This window comes from Tauraco erythrolophus, chromosome W (assembly GCF_009769465.1).
Source record: "Tauraco erythrolophus isolate bTauEry1 chromosome W, bTauEry1.pri, whole genome shotgun sequence".
Taxonomy (NCBI): Eukaryota; Metazoa; Chordata; class Aves; order Musophagiformes; family Musophagidae; genus Tauraco; species Tauraco erythrolophus.
In genome coordinates, this window is record NC_141497.1 from 7,330,912 (window position 1) to 7,352,483 (window position 21,572).

Consider the following 21,572-nt stretch of genomic DNA (forward strand, 5'->3'; position numbering starts at 1 on the left):
CTAGGTTGGAAAAGACCTTAGAGATCATCCAGTCCAACCGTCCCTAATCTCCCATTAAACCATATCCCTAAGTAGTTCATCCACCCTTTTCTTAAACACATCCAGGGATGGGGACTCAACCACCTCCCTGGGCAGCTTATTCCAGTGGCTGACAACCCTTTCAGAGAAGAAATACTTTCTAACATCCAACCTGAATCTGCCCTGACTAAGCTTATACCCATTTCCTCTTGTCCTATCACCCATCACTAATGTAAAGAGCCCTTCCCCCACCTCCCCACCATCCCTTGTCAAGTATTTGCAGGCCACATTCATTTCATAGAATGGTTTGGGTTGGAAGGGACCTTAAAGATCATCTAGTTCCAACCTCCCTGCCATGGGCAGGGACACCTTCCACTACACCAGGTTGCCCAAAGCCTCATCCAACCTGGCCTCAACACAAGAAGGACATGGAGCTGCTGGAGCGGGTCCAGAGAAGACCATGAAGATGATCCAAGGGCTGGAGCACCTCTCCTATGAAGACAGGCTGAGAGAGTTGGGACTGTTCAGCCTGGAGAAGAGAAGGCTCCAGGGTGATCTTATTGCAGCCTTTCAGTACTTAAAGGGGGCCTACAGGAAAGCTGGAGAAGGACTTTTTACAAGGGCGTGTAGTGATAGGATAAGGGGCAATGGATTCAAACTGAAAGAGGGGAGATTTAGATTAGATATAAGGAAGAAATTTTTCACTCAGAGGGTGGTGAGGCAGTGGAACAGGTTGCCCAGAGAAGTTGTGGCTGCCCCATCCCTGGAAGTGTTCAAGGCCAGGTTGGATGAGGCTTTGGGCAACCTGGTGTAGTGGAGGGTGTCCCTGCCCATGGCAGGGGGGTTGGAACTAGGTGATCTTTGAGGTCCCTTCCAACCGAAACCGTTCTATGATTCTATGATTTCCAGGGATGGGGCATCCACAACATCTCTGGGCAACCTGTTTCTGTGCCTCATCACCCTCAATGTAAAAAATTTCTTCCTCGTTTTCAACACAGTTGATTTTATTTTGCATAAAATCTCTTATAATTTGTCCCTTTTACACTATAGTTTTACTCAATTAGTTTAATATTTAAATATTAATAGAGAAAACTCTCAAATTGTTTATAAACATTACAGAATACCTTCTGAAGCTAATGATTACACTGAATTGCAGCCTCAAATTACATACAATCTCTTCATTCAAAATGGATCTGCAAAAACCTTGCTCATTTCCTTGACCATTTCTCTTCATACATCACAAAAAAAAACCCCAAACTTACAGTAACACCCTATCCAGAAAACAAACAAGTTTCTCCAAAATGCAACTTTAAATAAACAAAAAGAAGCCAGGTTTGTACACCTTTTTGTCTTACACGTTATAAATAAACCCAAATCTTCATTCATTAAAAATTATTAAAAGATGAAAAGTATCACCTACTCATCTATTTATTTTCACTAATACAAATTTAACTTTAATGACACGTGCTTTATATGAACTTGAAGAAAGTCCTCAAGTTCAAAACTTCCATGTCACAAAAACTTATGACAAGCACATGTGGCCACATACACATTAATGGCATTTAAACATGTTCCACAGTGCACCTCAGAGGCCTTTTTTTTTTCCCCCCAAGAGCATATAATGGCCTCTGGTGGGTTAACTCTGGCTGGATGCCAGGTGTTCACCAAGCCACTTTATCACTCTCCTCCTCAGCTGGACAGGGGGAGAGGAAATATGATGAAAGGCTCGTGGGTCAAGATAAGGACAGGGAGATCACTCAGCAGTTACCGTCACAGGCAAGACAGATTCAACACAGGGAAATTAATTTAATTTGTTACCAATCAAACCAGAGTAGGATAATGAGAAATAAACCCAAATCTTTAAAACACCTTCCTCCCACCCCTCCCTTCTTCCCAAGCTCAACTTCACTCCCAATTTCTCTACCTCCTCCCTGCAAGCAGCACAGGGGAACAGGGAATGGGAGTTGCAGTCAGTTCATCACACATTGTTTCTGCTGCTCCTCCCTCCTCAGGGAGAGAACTCCTCACACTCTTCCTCTGCTCCAGCATGGAGTCCCTCCCATGGGAGACAGTCCTCCACAAACTTCTAAAGTGTGGGTCCCTCCCATGAAATTTTCCAGCATGGGTCCTTCCCACAGGGCTGCAGTTCTTCATGAACTGCTCCAGCATGGGTCCTTTCCATGGGATGCAGTCCTTCAGGAACAGACTGCTCCAGCATGGGTCCCCTGTGGGGTTACAAGTCCTGCCAGCAAACCTGCTCCAGTATGGGCTTCTCTCTCCATGGGGTCACGGGTCCTGCCAGGAGCCTGCTCCAGTGCAGGCTCTCCACAGGGTCATAGCCTACTTCTGGCACACCCACCTGCTCTGGTATGGGGTCCTCCACAGGCTGCAGGTGGATATCTACTGTTAATCTCCATGGGCTGCAGGGAGACAGCCTGCCTCACCCATTGTCTTCACCACAAGCGAATATCTGCTCTAGTGCCTGGAGCATCTCCTCCCCCTCCTTCTTCACTGACCTTGGTGTCTGCATAATTGTTTCTCTCACATATTCTCACTCCTCTCTTCTGGCTGCTGTTGTGCAGCACTTTTTTCCCCCTTCTTAAATATGTCATCACAGAGGCGCTACCACCATCGCTGATTGGCTCAGCCTTGGCCAGCAGCATTTCCATCTTGGAGCTGGCTGGCATTGGCTCTATCTGACATGGGGGAAGCTTCTAGCAGCTTCTCACAGAAGCCACCCTCTGTAGCCGCCCGCTACCAAAATCTTGCCATGCAAACCCAATACATGTCCACATCCCAATTGCAATGCAGAAATAGATTTGAGTGCACGCAGTCATTGCTGCATGCCTCAATTTCAGCTCTAAGGATATGAAAGCACATATGGATAAAGTACACAGTAATTAGGTCTAAAGAATAACAAGTCTGGAGAATAAGGAGAGCAGAACAGTAGAACAAAGCAGATAGTACAGACAGGAAAAGACAAACAAACAAACAAACACCCAACAAAAAACATAAAAAAAAAACCCAAAACCACCCTCAAGCCTGGTTTTGCTACATGTCCTTTAAAAAGACTGATAGTGTAAGGACATTTTTGTACTGAAAACTGTAAAGATGTTAGTCTCCAACATAGCAAGTAATATGAAAAACAAAAAGGAAGAACATATAACAGTGAAAGTACCACGGCAAAGTAACATATTCCAAGAAAATTGTTTCTTCAGTCACTTGAACTTTTCAGGCTTATGCTATTAGTTCTAAGTGCCTGAGTTAAGGAAGATGCAGCAACACTGCTATCAGAAACTGCTTCTCAGAAGTTTCAAAGTTGTCACAAACTTTCCAAGCTTCCTCCCCAAGCAAGTGAGAATATATGTAAGAAACTTTTGAAGAATACTTGGATATTAAATTAAGCTTATTGATCATTTTCAGAACATAAAGAATAGAGGAAATGTGGAATCAAACACACAGTTACAGTTGAGGTTTGACCTTGATGATTTAAGCCTGTGTTCTTGACGAGTTGGGAAACACCGATAAAGAGGAAGAATGCTGATAAAAAGGAAAAGGGAGTGTGAGAAGCTGACATTTAGCTTAGCAGATAGAAAATAATGCTTTTTTAGGCATAGCCAATAGCAAAGCTCAAACAGACATGTGCACTACTGGTTGTAACCAATCATAACTAAGCAAAGGGCGTGTGGTCACATGGTGGCTGGAAAAATGATCTATAAAAGCTGCTTGTAAATTGTAATAAACGTCTCTGGTATCACATCTACGGAGTCCGTGTTATTCAGCCGCTGCAAATGGCGCCCGAACAGGGACCTGATATTCAAGTCGACTGACGGGCCAAAGTCGCGGAAGGAGAGTGAAAGGTGTTGGAGCCTGGCTGAATGAATCAGCAGAATATGAGAGCTGAGGAGTCTGGAACAAAATTATCAGCAGAATACAAGAAGCTGAAGAGTCCGGACCAGTGATCCCTGCAGGATGCAGGTGAGCAGCCAGGGACGATGGGGGTCTTCCATATCGGAAGACACGAAGAAATAGGAACTGAAAGAGAAAAGAAAGAGGAACCGAAAGAGAGGGGAAAAAAAAAAAAAGGACAGCTGCCTCAATAGGAGAAGGAAAGCGACAATTACCTCAACAGGAGGAGGTAAGCGATTGGGAACGATGGGAAGCACGGCTTCAACAGAACAGAAGTCTGTATTTAAGGTGTTGACAAAAGTGCTAGAGAAACAGAACAGCACTGTCAACAGCACTGACTTGATACAGCTCCTGGTTTGGGTATCGGCCCATGTACCGGAGGCAAACTCTTCAAATATATACATGACAAGGATTTGGGACATTATAGACGTTAATCTTTGGGACGCAGCCACCCGTGGGGATGCCGCCGCGCAGCGACAGCTGACAGCCTGGCGCGCTGTGTTCGAGGCGTTGAAGGGCGCGGCGGGAGAGAGCGGGGGCGAGGGGGCGTCGGCGTCCGCCTCCCCCCGCAGCCCTGGCGGCACCGGCAGCCCCGGCCCCGCCTCCCCCGCGGCCCCACCGGCAGAGGAACTGTGTAAAGCTGCCGGCGCGGAAAAACCATCATCGAATCCTTTTGATCCAGGGCCCCGAACGAGAACCAGACTTATTTCCTCCCCCCCTTCCAACGGTGTTGATCCATCGGCACTCCCGCCAGCCGCGCCGCTCTCGGCTCCTCGCACCGCGCCCGGCGGCGCCCCGGGAACGCCGCTGCCGCCGCCGGCCGGGGCCGCGGGCGCGGCGTCTGCCTCGGCGCTGCCGCTCATGGGCGGGAGCGAGCCGCGGCTGGAGGGGACGGAGACACGCTGCGTGCCCCGCTGTGCCAGTTCCATTGCAGCTGATGGTCCTCCTCAGTGGGAGGGGTTTCAGTTCGGGTTAATCAAGGAGTTAAGGCGAAGTGTGAAATTATCAGGACTCACTTCGCAATGTACAAAAGGGTTACTGCAATGGGGATTTGCCACAAAACTTTTTAACCTAATGACTCCCGGATGTTGCGCATGAGCGGTGGCGGCGGATATGTTGGCGGCGGCTACGGAGCGCGAGCGGCTGGAGCCGCAACAACAACAACAACAAGGGGGTCGGCCGTCACAGGGTGGCTGGGTCCTTTCCGCGGGCCTGTGAGCGCTGGCCCGCCCCGCCCCGCCCCGCTGCACCGGGGCCGGCTGAGGCGAGGGAGGGCTGATCCCCCTCCCCCGCCGCCGCAGGCCGCGCCTGCAGAGCGGGCGCTTGGCCGCCGCCCGTGGCCCAGGTTTTAACAAGAGACAGCACATCTAACACTTAACTTGGATATCAGTGCTGTAAAACCGTAAACGTGCATATTCCATTGTGCACCTGCAAGTGCACACCGCGCTTCAAAGGCCTACAGCAGAAGGGAACAGGCGAGCTGACCCGCTCACGAGTGCAGCTCTTGTACCAAACTCGTTAATGCAGGCACAAATCTCACATACCATCAGAATGCTGACACCATTAGGCGACAATTTGGCTTAACGTGAAAGCAAGCCCGCTCAATCGTACAGTTGTGTAGTAGCTGTCAAAATATGATCATGCCACCAATGGATGGTGTTAATCCTCGTGGTTTACGCTTGCAGAAACTTTGGCTTACACCTCTCATCAGACACACGTATTTTTGTTGTCACGGAGTATTGAGCATGTTACTGGTATTCCTTACAATCCTACTGGGCAAGCGATCATAGAACGCGCACATGGTACTTTGGAAAATATGCCTTTAAAACAAGAAGGGGGAATGATAGGGAAATCTCCGAACCAAACAGTAGCTAAAGCGTTATAGGTGTTAAATTTCTTAAACCAATGAAAAGACGATCTAGCTCTGATGGCTAAACATTTTGAGATGGATTAAATGTCACATATCAGTCAAAATCAGGCACAGGCAGGGTTACAGCAAGTGGCTTTCCAACAACTGACTGAATTGGCTATGAGAGCATTAAGACGTGTCCCTGATTTTTGGGACAGGGGAGGCTTCCTTTGCTTCCATTCGGCAGGGAGCACAGGAACCTTATGAACATTTCCTTGATCGGCTGCAAACAGCAGTTCAGAGACTATAGAAAATCCGGCTACTGCAGATGTGTTGGTATTCCAGTTAGAGATGGAAAGTGCTAATGCAGACTGCTGGCAAGCTCTTGATCCTATCAGAAATCGAGCAAAAACGATTGCAGATTTAATAAAGGCGTGTCAGAATGTGGGCTCGGAACACTATAAAGCAGAGGTATTGGCAGCGAAATGTTTCAATCAACAGTAATCACTGACACGTCGGTGCATTTAATTCCTACTGGTGTCTTTGGTCCTATACCACAAGGATTATGTGCACTATTGCTGGGACAATCATCCACCATGAAATCAGGATTGTTTGTACTTCCGAGGGTAAATATAAAGGGGAAATAAAAATCATGGCATGGACTCCTTCACCACCATGCACTATTCTGGCTGGAGAAAAAATAGCCCAATTGCTTTTGATGCCTCGAAGCACCACATCACCTCCATTATGTAACATAGATAGAGGCACAGGAGGATTTCGTAGCACAGGCCAACCAAAAAATTCTTGGACACAGAAAGTCACGGCTGAAAAACCTCTTTTAACAGTAATCATTAATGGGAAGGCTTTTTCTGTCCTCGTTGTCACAGGGGCTGATGTATCTATAGTAAAAAAATTCTGACTGGCTGCCCTCTTGGCCTCTGATACAAGCCCTGGCAGCTGTGATCAGAGTAGGTGGAACACAGATCCCACAGCAGAGTGCACAGTCCTTGTTAGTAGTAGGCCCAGGTAACAAACAAGCTATTTTGAAACCATATGTTCTTGATGTCCCATGTACATTATGGGGTTGGGATTTGTTGAATCAGTGGAATGTGGGGCTAACCACAAATTTTTAGCACAGGTCACTGATGTCCAGTCCCGACTCAAGCCGGACTGGTTGACTGGCAAGCCGGTCTGGGTTGATCAGTGGCCATTAAAAGGTGAGCGGCTGGAGTGGGCTCAAAAATTAGTCGATGAACAGCTCAAATTAGGACATATAGTTCTCTCCACTAGCCCATGGAATACTCCAATATTTGTTATCCCAAAGAAATCAGGAAAATGGAGATTTATATTAAAAGATTTAAGAGCTATTAATGCAATCATTTCACCAATGGGTGCATTGCAACTGGGTACACCAAATCCTACTATAATTCCAGAATGTTGGCATTTGACGGTGACTGATTTAAAAGATTGGTTTTTTACTATTTTTTTTAATTTACACCCTGACAATTGTCCTAGATTTGCCTTTTCAGTTCCAGTGCTTAACAATGAACGACCCACACAACAATATCATTGGATTGTACTGCCTCAAGGAATGATGAATAGTCCCACAATTTGTCAATTGGTGATAGATGATGCTCTCCGTCAGGTCAGACAGCAGATCAAGCTCAGCAGATTGTACGCGCCTGCCCTGACTGTCAACATATTGTGCCTTCAAATACTCCAGCAGGAGTAAATCCAAGAGGTTTATGTGCCAATGAATTATGACAAACTGATATTACTTATATTCAATTGTTTCGTCGATCTAAATACGTGCATGTAACTGTTGATACGTTTTCTGCCTTTGTTGTTGCTACTGCTCACACTGGAGAAAAAGAAATCAAGACAGACAATGGTCTGGCATATACTTCACGACGGGTTGGTACCTTTTTACAGGATCGGGGAGTGACTCACACTACCAGTATCCCTCATTCACCTACGGGACAAGCTATTGTCGAATGAACTCATTTAACGTTCAAACAAATGCTTGATAAACAAAAAAGGGGGAACCTTCCATATATTTCCCCACAGGAATGCTTAGACAAAGCTACATATGTTTTAAATTGTCTTAATTTGTCTGCTTCTAGGCAACATACTACGGCTGTGGATCATCATTTTAAACCCAGTGCCATTTGTGTAGAAAAACCAACAGTCGGACTGCCGTCGGCATTAAAACCTCATCAAAAGAGGAAAATATAGATGAGGGCCCACCCAGGGGGTTGCCTAAGGTGAGACAATCAGGCCCACGCATCCTGACTGCCTCTATTAAAAAAAGGAGGGTAATTGTCATAGGTGATTCCCTTCTGAAGGGAACAGAGGGGCCAATATGTCGACCGGACCCAACCCACAGGCAAGTCTGCTGCCTCCCTGGGGCCCGGGTCAGGGATGTCACTAGGAAACTCCCTGGTCTGGTACGGCCCTCTGATTATTATCCGTTACTGGTCATGCAGGTTGGAACTGATGAGGTAACAGAGAGAGGTCCAAAAGCCATCAAAAGGGACTTCAGGGCATTGGGGTGATTGGTTGAAGGGTCAGGAGCCCAGGTAGTGTTTTCTTCAAACCCTTTAGTGGCAGGAAAGAATACAGATAGGAACAGGAAAACACACCTGATTAACAGATGGCTCAGAGGCTGGTGCCACTGACAGAAATTTGGTTTCTTTGATCATGGGGTGGCTTTCACAGACCTGGTTCTGATGGCAACTGATGGATTTCAGCTGTCTCAAAAGAGGAAAAGGATTCTTGCTCATGAGCTGGCAGAGCTCATTGAGAGGGCTTTAAACTAGGTTTGAAGGGGGAGGGGGATATAACCAGGCTCAGGGAATAAGGCCTCCCACCCCCCTAGGGTGAAATAGGCATGCTCAGCTGGCTCTCTGAAATGCCTGTACACCAATGCACGCAGCATGGGGAACAAACAGGAGGAGTTAGAAATCCATGTTCGATCAGGGGGTTATGATCTTGTAGCAATTACTGAGACTTGGTGGGACAGCTCGCATGACTGGAATGTGGTCATGGATGGCTATGTCCTCTTCAGGAAAGACAGGCCAGCAAGGCGAGATGGTGGAGTTGCTCTTTACGTGAGGGAGCAACTAGGGTGCATTGAGTTCTGTCCAGGGGCGGATCAGGAGCAAGTTGAGAGCTTGTGGGTGCGAATTAAAGGACAATCTGGCATGTGTGATACTGTTATTGGTGTCTATTACAGACCACTGGATCAGGATGAGGAGGTTGATGAGGCCTTCTACAGGCAGCTGACAGCAGTCTTGCAAATGCAGGCCCTGGTTGTCATTGGGAACTTCAACTATCCTGATATCTGCTGGAAGGCCTGCTCAGCCAGCCATCCACAGTCCAGGAGGCTCCTTCAGTGCATTGATGATAACTTCCTGATGCAAATGGTGGATGAGCCTACTAGGAGAGGAGCGCTGCTGGATCTTATACTCACTAATAAGGAGGGTCTGGTTGAAGCGCTGAAGGTCGAGGGTAGCCTTGGTTGTAGTGACCATGAAATGGTGGAGTTCAGGATCTCATGTGGCAGGAAGAGAATACCTAGCAGAACTAGAACCCTGGACTTCAGTAGGGCCAACTTTGATCTTTTCAAACAATTGCTAGGAGAAATCCCATGGGACAGAGTACTGGAAGGTAAAGGGGCCCAAGATAGTTGGTTAGCCTTCAAGGACCTCTTCTTCCAAGCTCAAGACCGGTGCATCCCAACAGGTAGGAAGTCAAGAAAGGGCACCAAGAGACCTGCATGGTTAAATGGGGAACTGTTGGGCAAAGTCAAGTGGAAAAAGAGAGTGTACAGATCATGGAAGGAGGGGCAGGCCACTTGGGAGGAATATAGGTCTGCTGTCAGAGGATGTAGGGAGGCAACTAGGAAAGCTAAGACCTCCTTGGAATTAAACCTTGCAAGAATGTGGAGAAACCTTTTGGCTGCTGCAGCATCCTGTGAAAGTTCTTTCCCTATGCAGGCTAACTAAGAAACACCTGTAGCTCGTTACACTGGGAAAGTTACCTTGAAACAGGTGCTGTAGCATTCAGCCAATCACTCTGGGAGATGGATGGTCAAGTGACCAATAGCCTTGACCCATCTAGCAAATCACATGACTCCTGACTATTTAAGGCAGGGCGTTTACTCCTAAGGGTGAGGCATTTCTTTCTGAGCCTTGGAGGAGTGTAGGCCTTCCTTAGAGTAGAGCCTAAAGCCTTCGCATTAGAGCATTGGTCTGCTTGGAGCTGCCTGAAGCCTTCCAGCTGTGACACAAGAAAGGTCAAGGACAACAGAAAGGTCTTCTTCAAATAAATTGCAGATCAAACTAACACTAGAGGCAATGGAGGCCCACTGGTGAATGAGGAGGGTGCCCTGGTGACAGAAGATAAGAAGGCAGAGTTACTGAATGCCTTCTTTGCCTCAGTCTATACTGCTGGAGGCTATCCTGATGAGCCCGGAACCCTGAGGCTCCTGAGGAAGTCAGGATAGAGGAGGAGTCTACCCTGGTTGATGAGGACTTGGTTAGGGACCAGTTAAGCAACCTGGCCATCCATAAGTCCATGGGTCCTGATGGGATGCACCCGCGGGTGCTGAGGGAGCTGGCGAATGTCATTGCCAGGCCACTCGCCAACATCTTTGCTAAATCGTGGGGAACGGGAGAGGTGCCTGAGGACTGGAGGAAAGCAAATGTCACTCCAGTCTTCGAAAAGGGCAAGAAGGAAGACCCAGGTAACTATAGACCGGTCAGCCTCACCTCCATCCCTGGAAAGATAATGGAACAACTTATCCTTGGTGCTGTCTCTAGGCATATCAAGGATAAGAGGGTCATTAGGGGCAGTCAACATGGCTTCACTAAGGGGAAGTCATGCTTGACAAACCTGATAGCCTTTTATGAGGACATCATCCAGTGGGTGGATGATGGTAGAGCAGTGGATGTGGTCTATCTTGACTTCAGTAAAGCATTTGACACAGTCTCCCATGGCATCCTCACAGCTAAACTGAGGAAGTGTGGTCTGGATGATCAGATAGTGAGGTGGATTGTGAACTGGCTGAAGGATAGAAGCCAGAGAGTAGTGGTCAATGGGACAGAGTCCAGTTGGAGGCCTGTATCCAGTGGAATCCCTCAAGGGTCAGTACTGGGACCAGTATTGTTCAACATATTCATCAATGACTTGGATGAGGGAATAGAGTGCATGGTCAGCAAGTTTGCTGATGACACTAAACTGGGAGGAGTGGCTGACACACCTGAAGGCTGTGCTGCCATTCAGAGAGACCTGGATAGGCTAGAGAGTTGGGCGGGGAGAAATTTAATGAAATACAACAAGGGCAAGTGTAGAGTCTTGCATTTGGGTAAGAATAACCCCATGTACCAGTACAAGTTGGGGACTCAACTGTTGGGGAACAGCCCAGGGGAAAGGGACCTGGGGGTCCTGGTGGACAGCAGGATGACCATGAGCCAGCAATGTGTCCTTGTGGCCAAGAAGGCCAATGGCATCCTGGGGTGTATTAGAAGGGGTGTGGTTAGTAGGTCGAGAGAGGTTCTCCTCCTGCTCTGCTCTGCCCTGGTGAGGCTGCATCTGGAATATTGTGTCCAGTTCTTGGCCCCTCAGTTCAAGAAGGACAAGGAACTGCTTGAGAGAGTCCAGTGCAGGGCCACAAAGATGATTAAGGGAGCGGAGCATCTCCCTTATGAGGAAAGGCTGAGGGAGGTGGGTCTCTTTAGCTTGGAGAAGAGGAGACTGAGGGGGGACCTCATTAATGTTTATAAATATGTAAAGGGTAAATATGTAAAGGGTGACTGTCATGAGGATGGAGCCAGGCTCTTCTCAGTGGCATCCAATGATAGGACAAGGGGAAATGGATATACGCTGGAACATAGGAGGTTCCGCTTAAAATGAGGAAGAACTTCTTCCCAGTAAGGGTAACAGAACGCTGCAACACGCTGCCCAGAGAGGTTGTGGAGTCTCCTTCTCTAGAGATGTTCAAAACCCGCCTGGACGCATTCTTGTGTGATCTGATCTAGGTGGTCCTGCTCCGGCAGGGGGACTGGACTAGATAATCCTTTGAGGTCCCTTCCAATCCCTAACATTCTCTGATTCTGTGATATTATAAGGAACTGGGCTCAACTCATTGGGATGGCCCTGTGACTCTGCTTACATGGGGAAGAGGGTCTGCTTGTGTTCTTCTTCCCACAGGTCCATACTGGTTACTGGCCAGAAACGTAAAGCCAACCAGGACTTTTGAAACTACAGATAGAGAAAGGGAGATCCAAGAATTAGCAGAGGAAGCAGAGATCACAGAAACGCCGAATGAGGAGAATGGTTCAAAAGACTCGTAATAGAAGATTTCATGTTAATATATAAACTGTTTTTATGTTTCTTATTATTTGGTATATTACACGTGTGAAAGTTGCTTGTATATATGCTTTGTGTGTTTTTTCCAGTCGGAAGGTCTATGGATTCCACCTATAGCCTACTGGAAGGAAAGGTATCAAATTAATGACGAATAATTGCAAACTGGACTTAGTTGTGAGTGCGTAACTTTGGAAAAGGAAGCTGGGAGGATCGTTATTGAATGACATGTTGCGATCTGCAAAAGCTGCTGTTGGCCATCGGAGCACATACCTGGCAGCCCTGTTGCACGCACTGGCCATGCGTGCAGCAACGCCGCGTCAGTGCTCTGTTTCATAGACTCTGTTGAGGGTATAAAAGAGATGGCTCAGAATGGAGCAGAAGGAGGCTGCAGAGCACACTGTATGGATAAACAGGGGATGCCCTGAAGGTGCCGTGCCTGCCTCCCTTCTCCGCGATGACCCTGCTGATTGACACTCTCCTGCTCAGCGGAATCTTGGGCATAATCGAGATGGTAAGACTCCCAGAAAGGGAAACAATATGCCACTAACTGCTTCTGCAGGGCTGTAATAGAGCTTGGCAGGGTATTCCTTCGCATATAAGGGGAGATCCATGTGCTATAGGGACTTTAGGAATGTATTTACCTAACACCACCATGATCCTAGGTCATAGATACACCCGGAATAGGTGAAGCACGCATGCTTTTGATAGTCAGTGTGATTCCAGAGCAGAATTTTGGGATTCAGCAAAAATCATTGCAGCTTCAATATTCGCACCAGGAGTTGGAGTGGCACAGGCGTTAACTACACTGAATAAATTGGGTTGTTGGCTTGCAAAACAAACTAATGCTACAGCTTCCGCTTTAGACATGCTATGCTGCAAAATCGAGCCGCCATAGATTTTTTATTGCTAATGCATGGGCATGGTTGTGAGATACTAGAAGGAATGTGCTGCATGAACTTGCCTTATCACTCAGAATCAATTCATGAAACGATACAGAAATTGAAGGATCAGGTGAATGAATTACAGGATGGTTGGTATCCTTAGTAAAGTCAGGGATTATGTTACTAGTAATCCTTTTATGCATAGTAATAATCGTCCCCTGCCTATTGTCATGCTTTCAGCAGATGGTACAGAGTACGGTTCATCAAGTAATGGTCATAGAAAAACAAAAAAGGGGAATTGTGGAATCATACACACAGTTACAGTTGGGGTTTGACCTTGATGACTTAAGCCTGTGTTCTTGATGAGTTGGGAAACACCAATAAAGAGGAAGAATGCTGATAAAAAGGAAAAGGGAGTGTGAGAAGCTGGCATGGGGAGTGTGAGAAGCTGACATAGGGAGTATGAGAAGCTGATATAAGGAGTGTGAGAAGCTGACACTTAGCTTAGCAGATAGAAAATAATGCTTTTTTAGGCACAGCCAATATCAAAGCTAAAACAGGCGTGTGCACTACTGGTTGTAACCAATCATAACTAAGCAAAGGGCGCGTGGACACATGGTGGCTGGAAGAATGATCTATAAAAGCTGCTTGTAAATTGTAATAAACGTCTCTGGGATCACATCTACGGAGTCCGTGCATTAAGCCGCTGCAAGGAAATAGTCTTACAAAGGAAAAGCATTTCTATACAGTCTGAATCTTTCCTAGGTACAGCCTGTAAAAATCCTAATCCAAATTTTGGTAAATGGTCATATCGATTCATTTAGTTTATTTGTAAGACACTGTCTTGACTAAAAGAACAAGCAGTCCCTGAGGCAATATCTTCATGTTAGATATTTTAATATTGCAGAGAAAGGTTTTAGAAAAACACAAAAACCTACTTTTTCAATTTAGAAATGTCTTCTACATGAAAAATCCGAAACTATGTCCATACTGTGATTTATCTTCAACTATAGTGCTTGGTAAAAGCAGGTGCTAATGAAAATATTCTGTTGATGTCTCTTCACATAGAGAAATAGATTTCTTATTTACAGTGGCAGAACAATCTCAAAGGCAAATTCTTATGATATGATGCTATTTTCAACATCCTCTCACCCATCAAATGTCAAGAAGTACCATCAAGGTACAACTTATATGGCATTCTATACAAAAAAAAACCCACAAAAAACAAAAGCTGTATCTTGTCAGTAGAGTTATTCAAAGAAAACTATGCATGAGTCCTCCAATTTAACAATATCAAAACACATTTTAGTACCATTGTAGGAAGGTATTGGTAGAAATTAGACAGATCAAGAGAGACGGATTCTGTGATTAAAATAAACCACTCTTTCACACTAAAAAGTAAAATTCCCCTTCTAATCATCCAACTTCAAACAAACAAATAAAAATCTTACCTGCCCATGATCGAAATGCTGCCACTATTCCCATTTTACTAGCTAGGAACCGTGCTTCTCTGTCCTCTCTGTCATTAAAATAACAAATGTCAGAATATGCAGTTAATTACTGTAAAACAGTGTTACTAACATAGCAAGTAAAAAAGTAGTTAACTGAAATTTTAGATGGGGGACAAACTCCAGAGTAAGAAAAATCTGTTACATACATATATATGTGTGTATATATATATGCAATGTGTATACACACAAAAAGATTAGAATTTTTTAAGTATTGTTACTTTTCCTTTTTCAGTTGAGGTTTCATGGTACATCAAAAGTAAACACCTATATGTGGTCGCATGATTCACTCTAAAGCCTCCACTGAAAGTAAGACTACAGCAGGGGCCACTTGGACACTGATTCAGTTATGCAGACCTAAGTGTCTATTGCTATTTGATAATAATAATAATAATAATAAAACAACAACAAATAATCCTGAATAATTCAAGTTGGAAGCAATCTCAGGAGGTCTCTAGTCCAAACTCCTGCACAAAAAAGTTGTCATCTCTGAGATCAGACCAGGTTATACACAGGGCTTTATCCAGTTGGGTCTCAGAAACTCTCAAGGATGGAGGCTGCAGGACCTCTCTGAACAATCTGTTCCAACACTTGACTGTCCTCACAGAATTATTTTTTTTTCCCCGATATAAAGTTGGAACCTCTTATTTCCATTTCTGACCCTGACCATATAGCCATGAAACATAAAACTAGCTCAAATGCAAACTCCTCATTGTGGATGTTTAAAGCTAGATAAAAAGAAACCCATACTTGAAGTAGAAAATGATGATTGTGATGATTTTTTAAGTAAAATAAATATAATGGAGGGAAGGGAGGAAGGGTAAGACTAATTTTCCCTTTTAAATCTGAAACGCTTAACAATATTTTAGGAAGTTGCATTCTAACCTGCTATCATATTCAACTTAAAATAGTTTAATATTAGTTAATTGCTTTTATTTTGTCACTTTGGAAAGAAAAATAGTTTAGTTCCAGTACCGTGAACACAACTGGTAGCATAAGTAGCAGCACTAACACTTACTTGAGTTGTCCTTCTGCTGTGTCTGGATTATGCCTGTAGTGAAAATCTGTGTAAGGAGCTAAAATTCGCTAAACAAAAGAAAGACATGCATTACTTTCACAAGAGAATAGTTAACAGGTCTTGCCCTTTCCTCAGTCCCACTCCAATCTGTCATGTTATTCCTACTTTATAAATCATTAAGCTCTTAGCCTAAAATGTTGCATTTAAACATTTTGCACTAATACAGAGGGTGAAATCTGAAGTAAAAATCAAACATTTTCATTAGCAATACAGTGTTTAACTTTTGCCACTAAACAAGTAAAACTGAACTCACCTCTAACTCTACATCTGCTCGAACATACTGTCGGGTCTTTGGATGATTAATGAGATGCAAAACTGTAGTTATCAAAGACTCATTTATTCGGCTTAGCTGACAATCAATCACATTTTTCAGGATGGTACTTAAACCACCCCGAAGAGCCACCACCTCGGGATTCTGAAGTGCTAAATAAAGAAAAACATGTCGCTTCCGGCCAGTGATAGGAAAGAAAACATTTCACGACTTCAAATACAATAAACTTGTCTGTTTAGTACATAGATCTTTTTCTTCCTGAACACTGCTGAGGCACGCAATAAAGCTTTTAAGACTGGCATAAGCAATAAATTGAGATTTTTGATTAATTTATCATCAACTGAAATACTGGTCAGTCAGTCACCACTGTGCAGCAATTTCCCAGCTTATTTCCAACCAAGTTTCCATACAGTAGTGTCTGGATTTCCCTGCAAAAAGGTTTTGTGCTTCACTGGACTGACATGGATTAAATATTTATACTAGAATATAAACTAGTAACAGATTGTTTAGTCCTTTAAAACAAAAGTTTGTATCTTGAAAAAGTTGCTGAAGCTATTTCTCATTGACAGATACAAAACTGAAAAAAACTTTAAACATCAGCACCCACATACAAGTATATGGAGTTAGTAAAAATCACTGTCCAGATAGCCTTTACATGAACACATATACTGACTTCCAGAAGTGAGCTAACCACAGTACCCACTGCAAAAATTTTTAAAGTAAAATGTTTTGTAGTTCTCTGAACACTTGTACGTTTGTCAGCACCTCATGTATGGAATTTTCCCTACTTCCGATCCATTAGTTTTAGAAACATCAACTGCAGCAGGGAAATGTTTTTAAGGTAACACAAAAATTGGCAAGTATTAAAGAAAAGTACAGTACCTGAAATCTTCAGGTACTTCGCTTAAGAGATTTTTATTTTAAGTTAAAGTGATGTTGTTTTCTATCAAACTAATGACTAAAATATATGAAATGGACATTAAGAACATTTAACATCTGATTCATTAGTTATTAAACAAATATCCTTAATTATTTGAATACAATCTATTTAATATTTAATCCACAAAAGAGAATCTCTTAGAACACTGATGGCAATCAGATCAAATTTTTTCTTAATTAGCTTTCAGTTATCTTACCTAGTTCACAGATAATGGCTATACATGCTCGAACCATTCTGTCTCTTTCTTGAAGACCATCGTTTCCAACTGCTATCAAAGAATTAGTAATAGAACTGGGGAACAATGAAGCATTCACAGTGATCATCTGCCAAAAGTGAAAGAAAAAGCCCTCTGGTTTCTTCATAATATTTCTCTAAATGTACTCACAGATTCACTAGCATTTTGTTTCCTAGATACTACCAGACCACTCCATATATTACTTGGCTGTATCCTACAAATCCTCAAAATGCTTTCTTTTGTTCTTGAAATTCTTCATCGGTCAATTTACCATTTAATTCCTGCTTCAGTTTTTTATTTTTAAATTATTTTATTATAATAAGAAAGGGTAAAAAAAAATCCAACTGTACTGCTACCTTCTTCAGATCTTTATGAAGAATTTCTTTATTGACAGAGAACACTATCCAATACCACAGAGTAGATTACAAACTCTTCTAGAAGATTCATTCATACTGCATCACATATCTATCTTCAATATCTATTAAACTTTTTAATTAGCCAAGACTAAACTCTCTTGTTTTGCAGAGAGATCCTTAGGATGCTTAAAACTACAAAAAAAGGACAGTCAACAAAAAAAGCTACTAGATTATTTGGAAGGCAACTGTAAGCAACATACCTATATCCTCTTATATATTACCTGATGGCAGGGCCATCATGAAAACTGGAAGAAGAGGAGAAAGCAGGGCTGTCATAACAAAAGGAGAGAGAGGAAGAAAGTCTCATTTCCCCCTCCTTTCCAAGGAAAAACTCAGCAGAAGAGAGAGGAAGATCTCATGGACAAGACAGTAACCACCAGATCTCTATCCCTGAAAGAGCTGTGAGACATTTGAAAAGATTACAGCCGTCATCAAGGTGAGCACATTGTCACCTGGCTGCTCAGATGCTGGGACAATGGGGCCAGTAGCCTGGATTTAGATGGTAGAGAAGCCAGGCAGCTGGGAGCCGAGATTCCTCCCTAGGGATGGAGGCATTGATAAAGCGATTGGAAGAGAGACACAAGTCCACAGCCTCTGGAGACGGCTCCTGGCAGCTGTAAGGGAAAGGTATCCCTACAAGGACAAGGTGCCATGTAATCCAGGCAAGTGGGTCAACACAGAGAGAGGTATCCAGTACCTGAAGGAACTAGCCGTGCGAGAGGTGAATTATTATGACCTGAGAAACATTTGGATATCCAAAGATCCGGATGAAGTCTGGTGCACACGACCCATGTGGCAGAAGGTTCTATGGAGTGTGCCACCATCATATTCTTCCTCGCTGGCAGTAATGGATCTTGGAGAAGACACACCATCCATGGGTGCGGCGGGTTAATGTACGGACTCCGTAGATGTGATCCCAGAGACGTTTATTACAATTTACAAGCAGCTTTTATAGATCATTTTTCCAGCCACCATGTGTCCACACACCCTTTGCTTAGTTATGATTGGTTACAACCAGTAGTGCACGTCTGTTTGAGCTTTGCTATTGGCTATGCCTAAAAAAGCATTATTTTCTATCTGCTAAGCTGAACATCAGCTTCTCACACTCCCTTTTCCTTTTTATCAACATTCTTCCTCTTTATCGGTGTTTCCCAACTCGTCAAGAACACAGGCTTAAATCATCAAGGTCAAACCCCAACTGTGACTGTGTGTATGATTCCACACATGGGTGATATGGTTACTTGACTCTGGCAATATGAAGAGAATACTTCTGTACAGGTCTGCATCTCGGTTGTGGAGGAACTGTCCCAGGAGTTCTGACAGTTTAAAGAAGAAATGTCCTACTCCCCACCTGTATGTTCCACAATTTCAGCTATTAGAAGCAAGCATTCCCCTACTCAAGAGAGAAGGTATACACCATGGGGCAGGCTGTGGTTTTACCTACGTGATCATGGAGAAGACATGAGAAGGTGGGATGTAAAAAATACCTCAGCCCTAGAGGCACAGGTACACCAGTTGCAAGAAAAATCAACCAGAAATAGGGATTTTTCCAGTTCTTTCAGAAAAGTTGTTGCTCCAGTCTCCAGTGAGCAGATTCCTAAACTGAGTGTGAGAGTTAAACTTTATAACAATCCTTTCCTTGATCCTGATCCTGTTGATCCTCCTGCACAAGGAGTGAGTTATAGATTTGCTAACCAATGTTAGAGGGGCCCTGCCTCCAGCCAGGTGGAAGAAAAGGACAATTCACTTTACTGGACTGTGTGGATTCGTTGGCCTGGCATGTCAGACTCCCAGAAGTATAAGGCTTTAGTGGACACTGGTGCCCAATGTAACCTGATGCCATCGAACTTCAGAGGGGCAGAACCCATCTATATTTCTGGAGTGACAGGGGGGTCCCACGACTGACTGTGTTAGAGGCTGAAGTGAGCCTAACTGGTAAGCAGTGGCAAAAACACCCCATTGTGACTGGCCCAGAAGCTCCACACATCCTGGGCATAGATTATCTGGAGCGGGTATTTCAAGGACCCAAAAGGGTATCGGTGGGCTTTTGGCATAGCTGCCGTGGAGATGGAGGAAATGAAACAGCTGTTTACTTTGCCTGGTCTCTCAAAGGACCCTTCTGTTGGGGGATTGCTGAGGGTTGAAGAACAACAAATGCCAATTGGTACTGAAACAAATTATCGCACCAACCGAGACTCTCTGATTCCTATCCATAAGTTGATTTGTGAACTGGAGACCCAAGGGGTGATCACCAAGACCCGCTTGGGTTGGAAGGAAGAACCAAGAGAAATAGAAATTTTTCCGATTCCTCCAGGAAAGCTGAAGTGGCTTAAGTGAGCCTACCTGGTAAGCAGTGGCAAAAAACACCTCATTGTGACTGGCCCAGAAGCTCCATGCATCCTGGGCATAGATTATCTTAAGAGAGGGCATTTCAAAGACCCAAAAGGGTATCGGTGGGCTTTTGGCATAGCTGCAATAGAGACCGACGAAGTCAAGCAGTTGTCTACTTTGGCTGGTTTTTCAACAGACCCTTCTCTTGTGGGATTACTGAGGGTCGAAGAACAACAGGTGCCAATTGCTACTACAACAGTGCACCGACAGCAATATCGTACCAACCGAGACTCTCTAATTCCTATCCATAAGTTGATTCGTCAACTGGAGAGTCAAGGAGTCATCACCAAGACCCGCTCACCTTTTAACAGCCCCATATGGCCTGTGCATAGGGTCCAATGGCGAGTGGAGGCTGACAGTAGACTATCGTGGCTTGAATGAAGTTACACCACCATTGAGTGCTGCCGTGCCAGATATGCTGGAACTCCAGTATGAACTGGAGTCAAAGGTAGCCAATGGTATGATACAATTGATATTGCTAATGCATTTTTCTCAATTCCTTTGGCAGCAGAATGCAGGCCACAGTTTGCTTTCACTTGGAGGTGTCCTAGTTTTAGCTGGGACAGAGTTTTTAACAGCTAGAAGAGCTCTGTGTTTTGGTTTTACTCAGAGGCTCACTCTGAGAAGAATGCTGATAGCAAGCTGATGTTTGAGACTCCAAGGACTTTTCAATGTGCCGGAGTGCAGAAACACGGTGGGATAAGGGGGGAGCATAGCTGGGACAAGGGGGACACGATTCCCCTTGTGATTTGTGGTGGAACTTAAGATTGAGGGCCAAACTGGCCAATGAGTATTCCATGTCATGCAGTGTCATGCCCAGTATAAAAGTGAGGGTCAGCCGGGAAGAAGGGCTGGCTCTTTTGCGCTTTGGCTCTTTTTCGCTTTGGCTCTTTTGCGCTTGCTGCGCTGTTGCTCTGTTGTTTTTCTTTCTTTTTTTTCTCTCTCTCTCTCTCTGCCCCTCTCTATTTCGGGGCCTTGCATTCGTCTGGGATTGCAGCTTCGGGACGAGACGGGCTTCACATATGAGGGGGTGGTGAGCATCTACCCTGTGTATTAAATCATCTGTATTAAATCATTCTTATCTCAACCCATGGGTTTCCCGTTTATCCTTTAATTCTCTCCCTCATTCCTGGGGGTGGGGGAGGGGGAGTGACTGGCTGTGTGTGTGTGTGGGGTTCAACCTAACCCACGACAGGAGGGGAGTCCAGTATACCTGGAATCAACTGCCCCAGGGGTGGAAACACAGCCCCACTATTTGCCATGGACTGATCCAGACCACACTGGTACAGAGTGAAGCCCCAGAACATTTGCAATACATTGATGACATCATTGTATGGGGCAACACAGCAGAAGAAGTTTTTGAGAAAGGTGAGAGAATAATCCAAATCCTTCTGAAAGCTGATTTTGCCATAAAACATAGTAAGGTCAGGGGACCTACACGGGAGATTCAGTTTTTGGGAATAAAATGGCAAGATGGGCATCGTCAGATCCCAATAGATGCGATTAATAAAATAACAGCTATGTCCCCACCAACCAACAAAAAGGAAGCACAAGCTTTCTTAGGCGTTGTGGGTTTCTGGTGAATGCATATTCCAGATTACAGCCAGATTGTAAAACCCCTCTATCAAGTGACCCGGAAGAAGAATAATTTTGAATGGGGCCCAGAGCAAAAACAAGCCTTTGAACAAATTAAACAAGAAATAG

The 21,572-nt window shown here is 44.6% G+C and overlaps 1 protein-coding gene across 1 annotated transcript in view; it reads right to left on the bottom strand.

Annotated features, from left to right (window-relative positions):
• The window catches only part of LOC147526195 (rapamycin-insensitive companion of mTOR-like), a 198,523-nt gene that overhangs the window by 123,065 nt on the left and 53,886 nt on the right, over positions 1-21,572 (bottom strand). Inside the window, exons 7-10 of the mRNA XM_086630302.1 lie at positions 17,023-17,149; positions 15,869-16,038; positions 15,556-15,623; positions 14,481-14,548 (exon numbers count right to left, since the gene is read on the bottom strand). Of these exons, the coding sequence (XP_086486428.1) occupies positions 14,481-14,548; positions 15,556-15,623; positions 15,869-16,038; positions 17,023-17,149 (433 nt within the window). The remainder of the gene's footprint in view (positions 1-14,480; positions 14,549-15,555; positions 15,624-15,868; positions 16,039-17,022; positions 17,150-21,572) is intronic.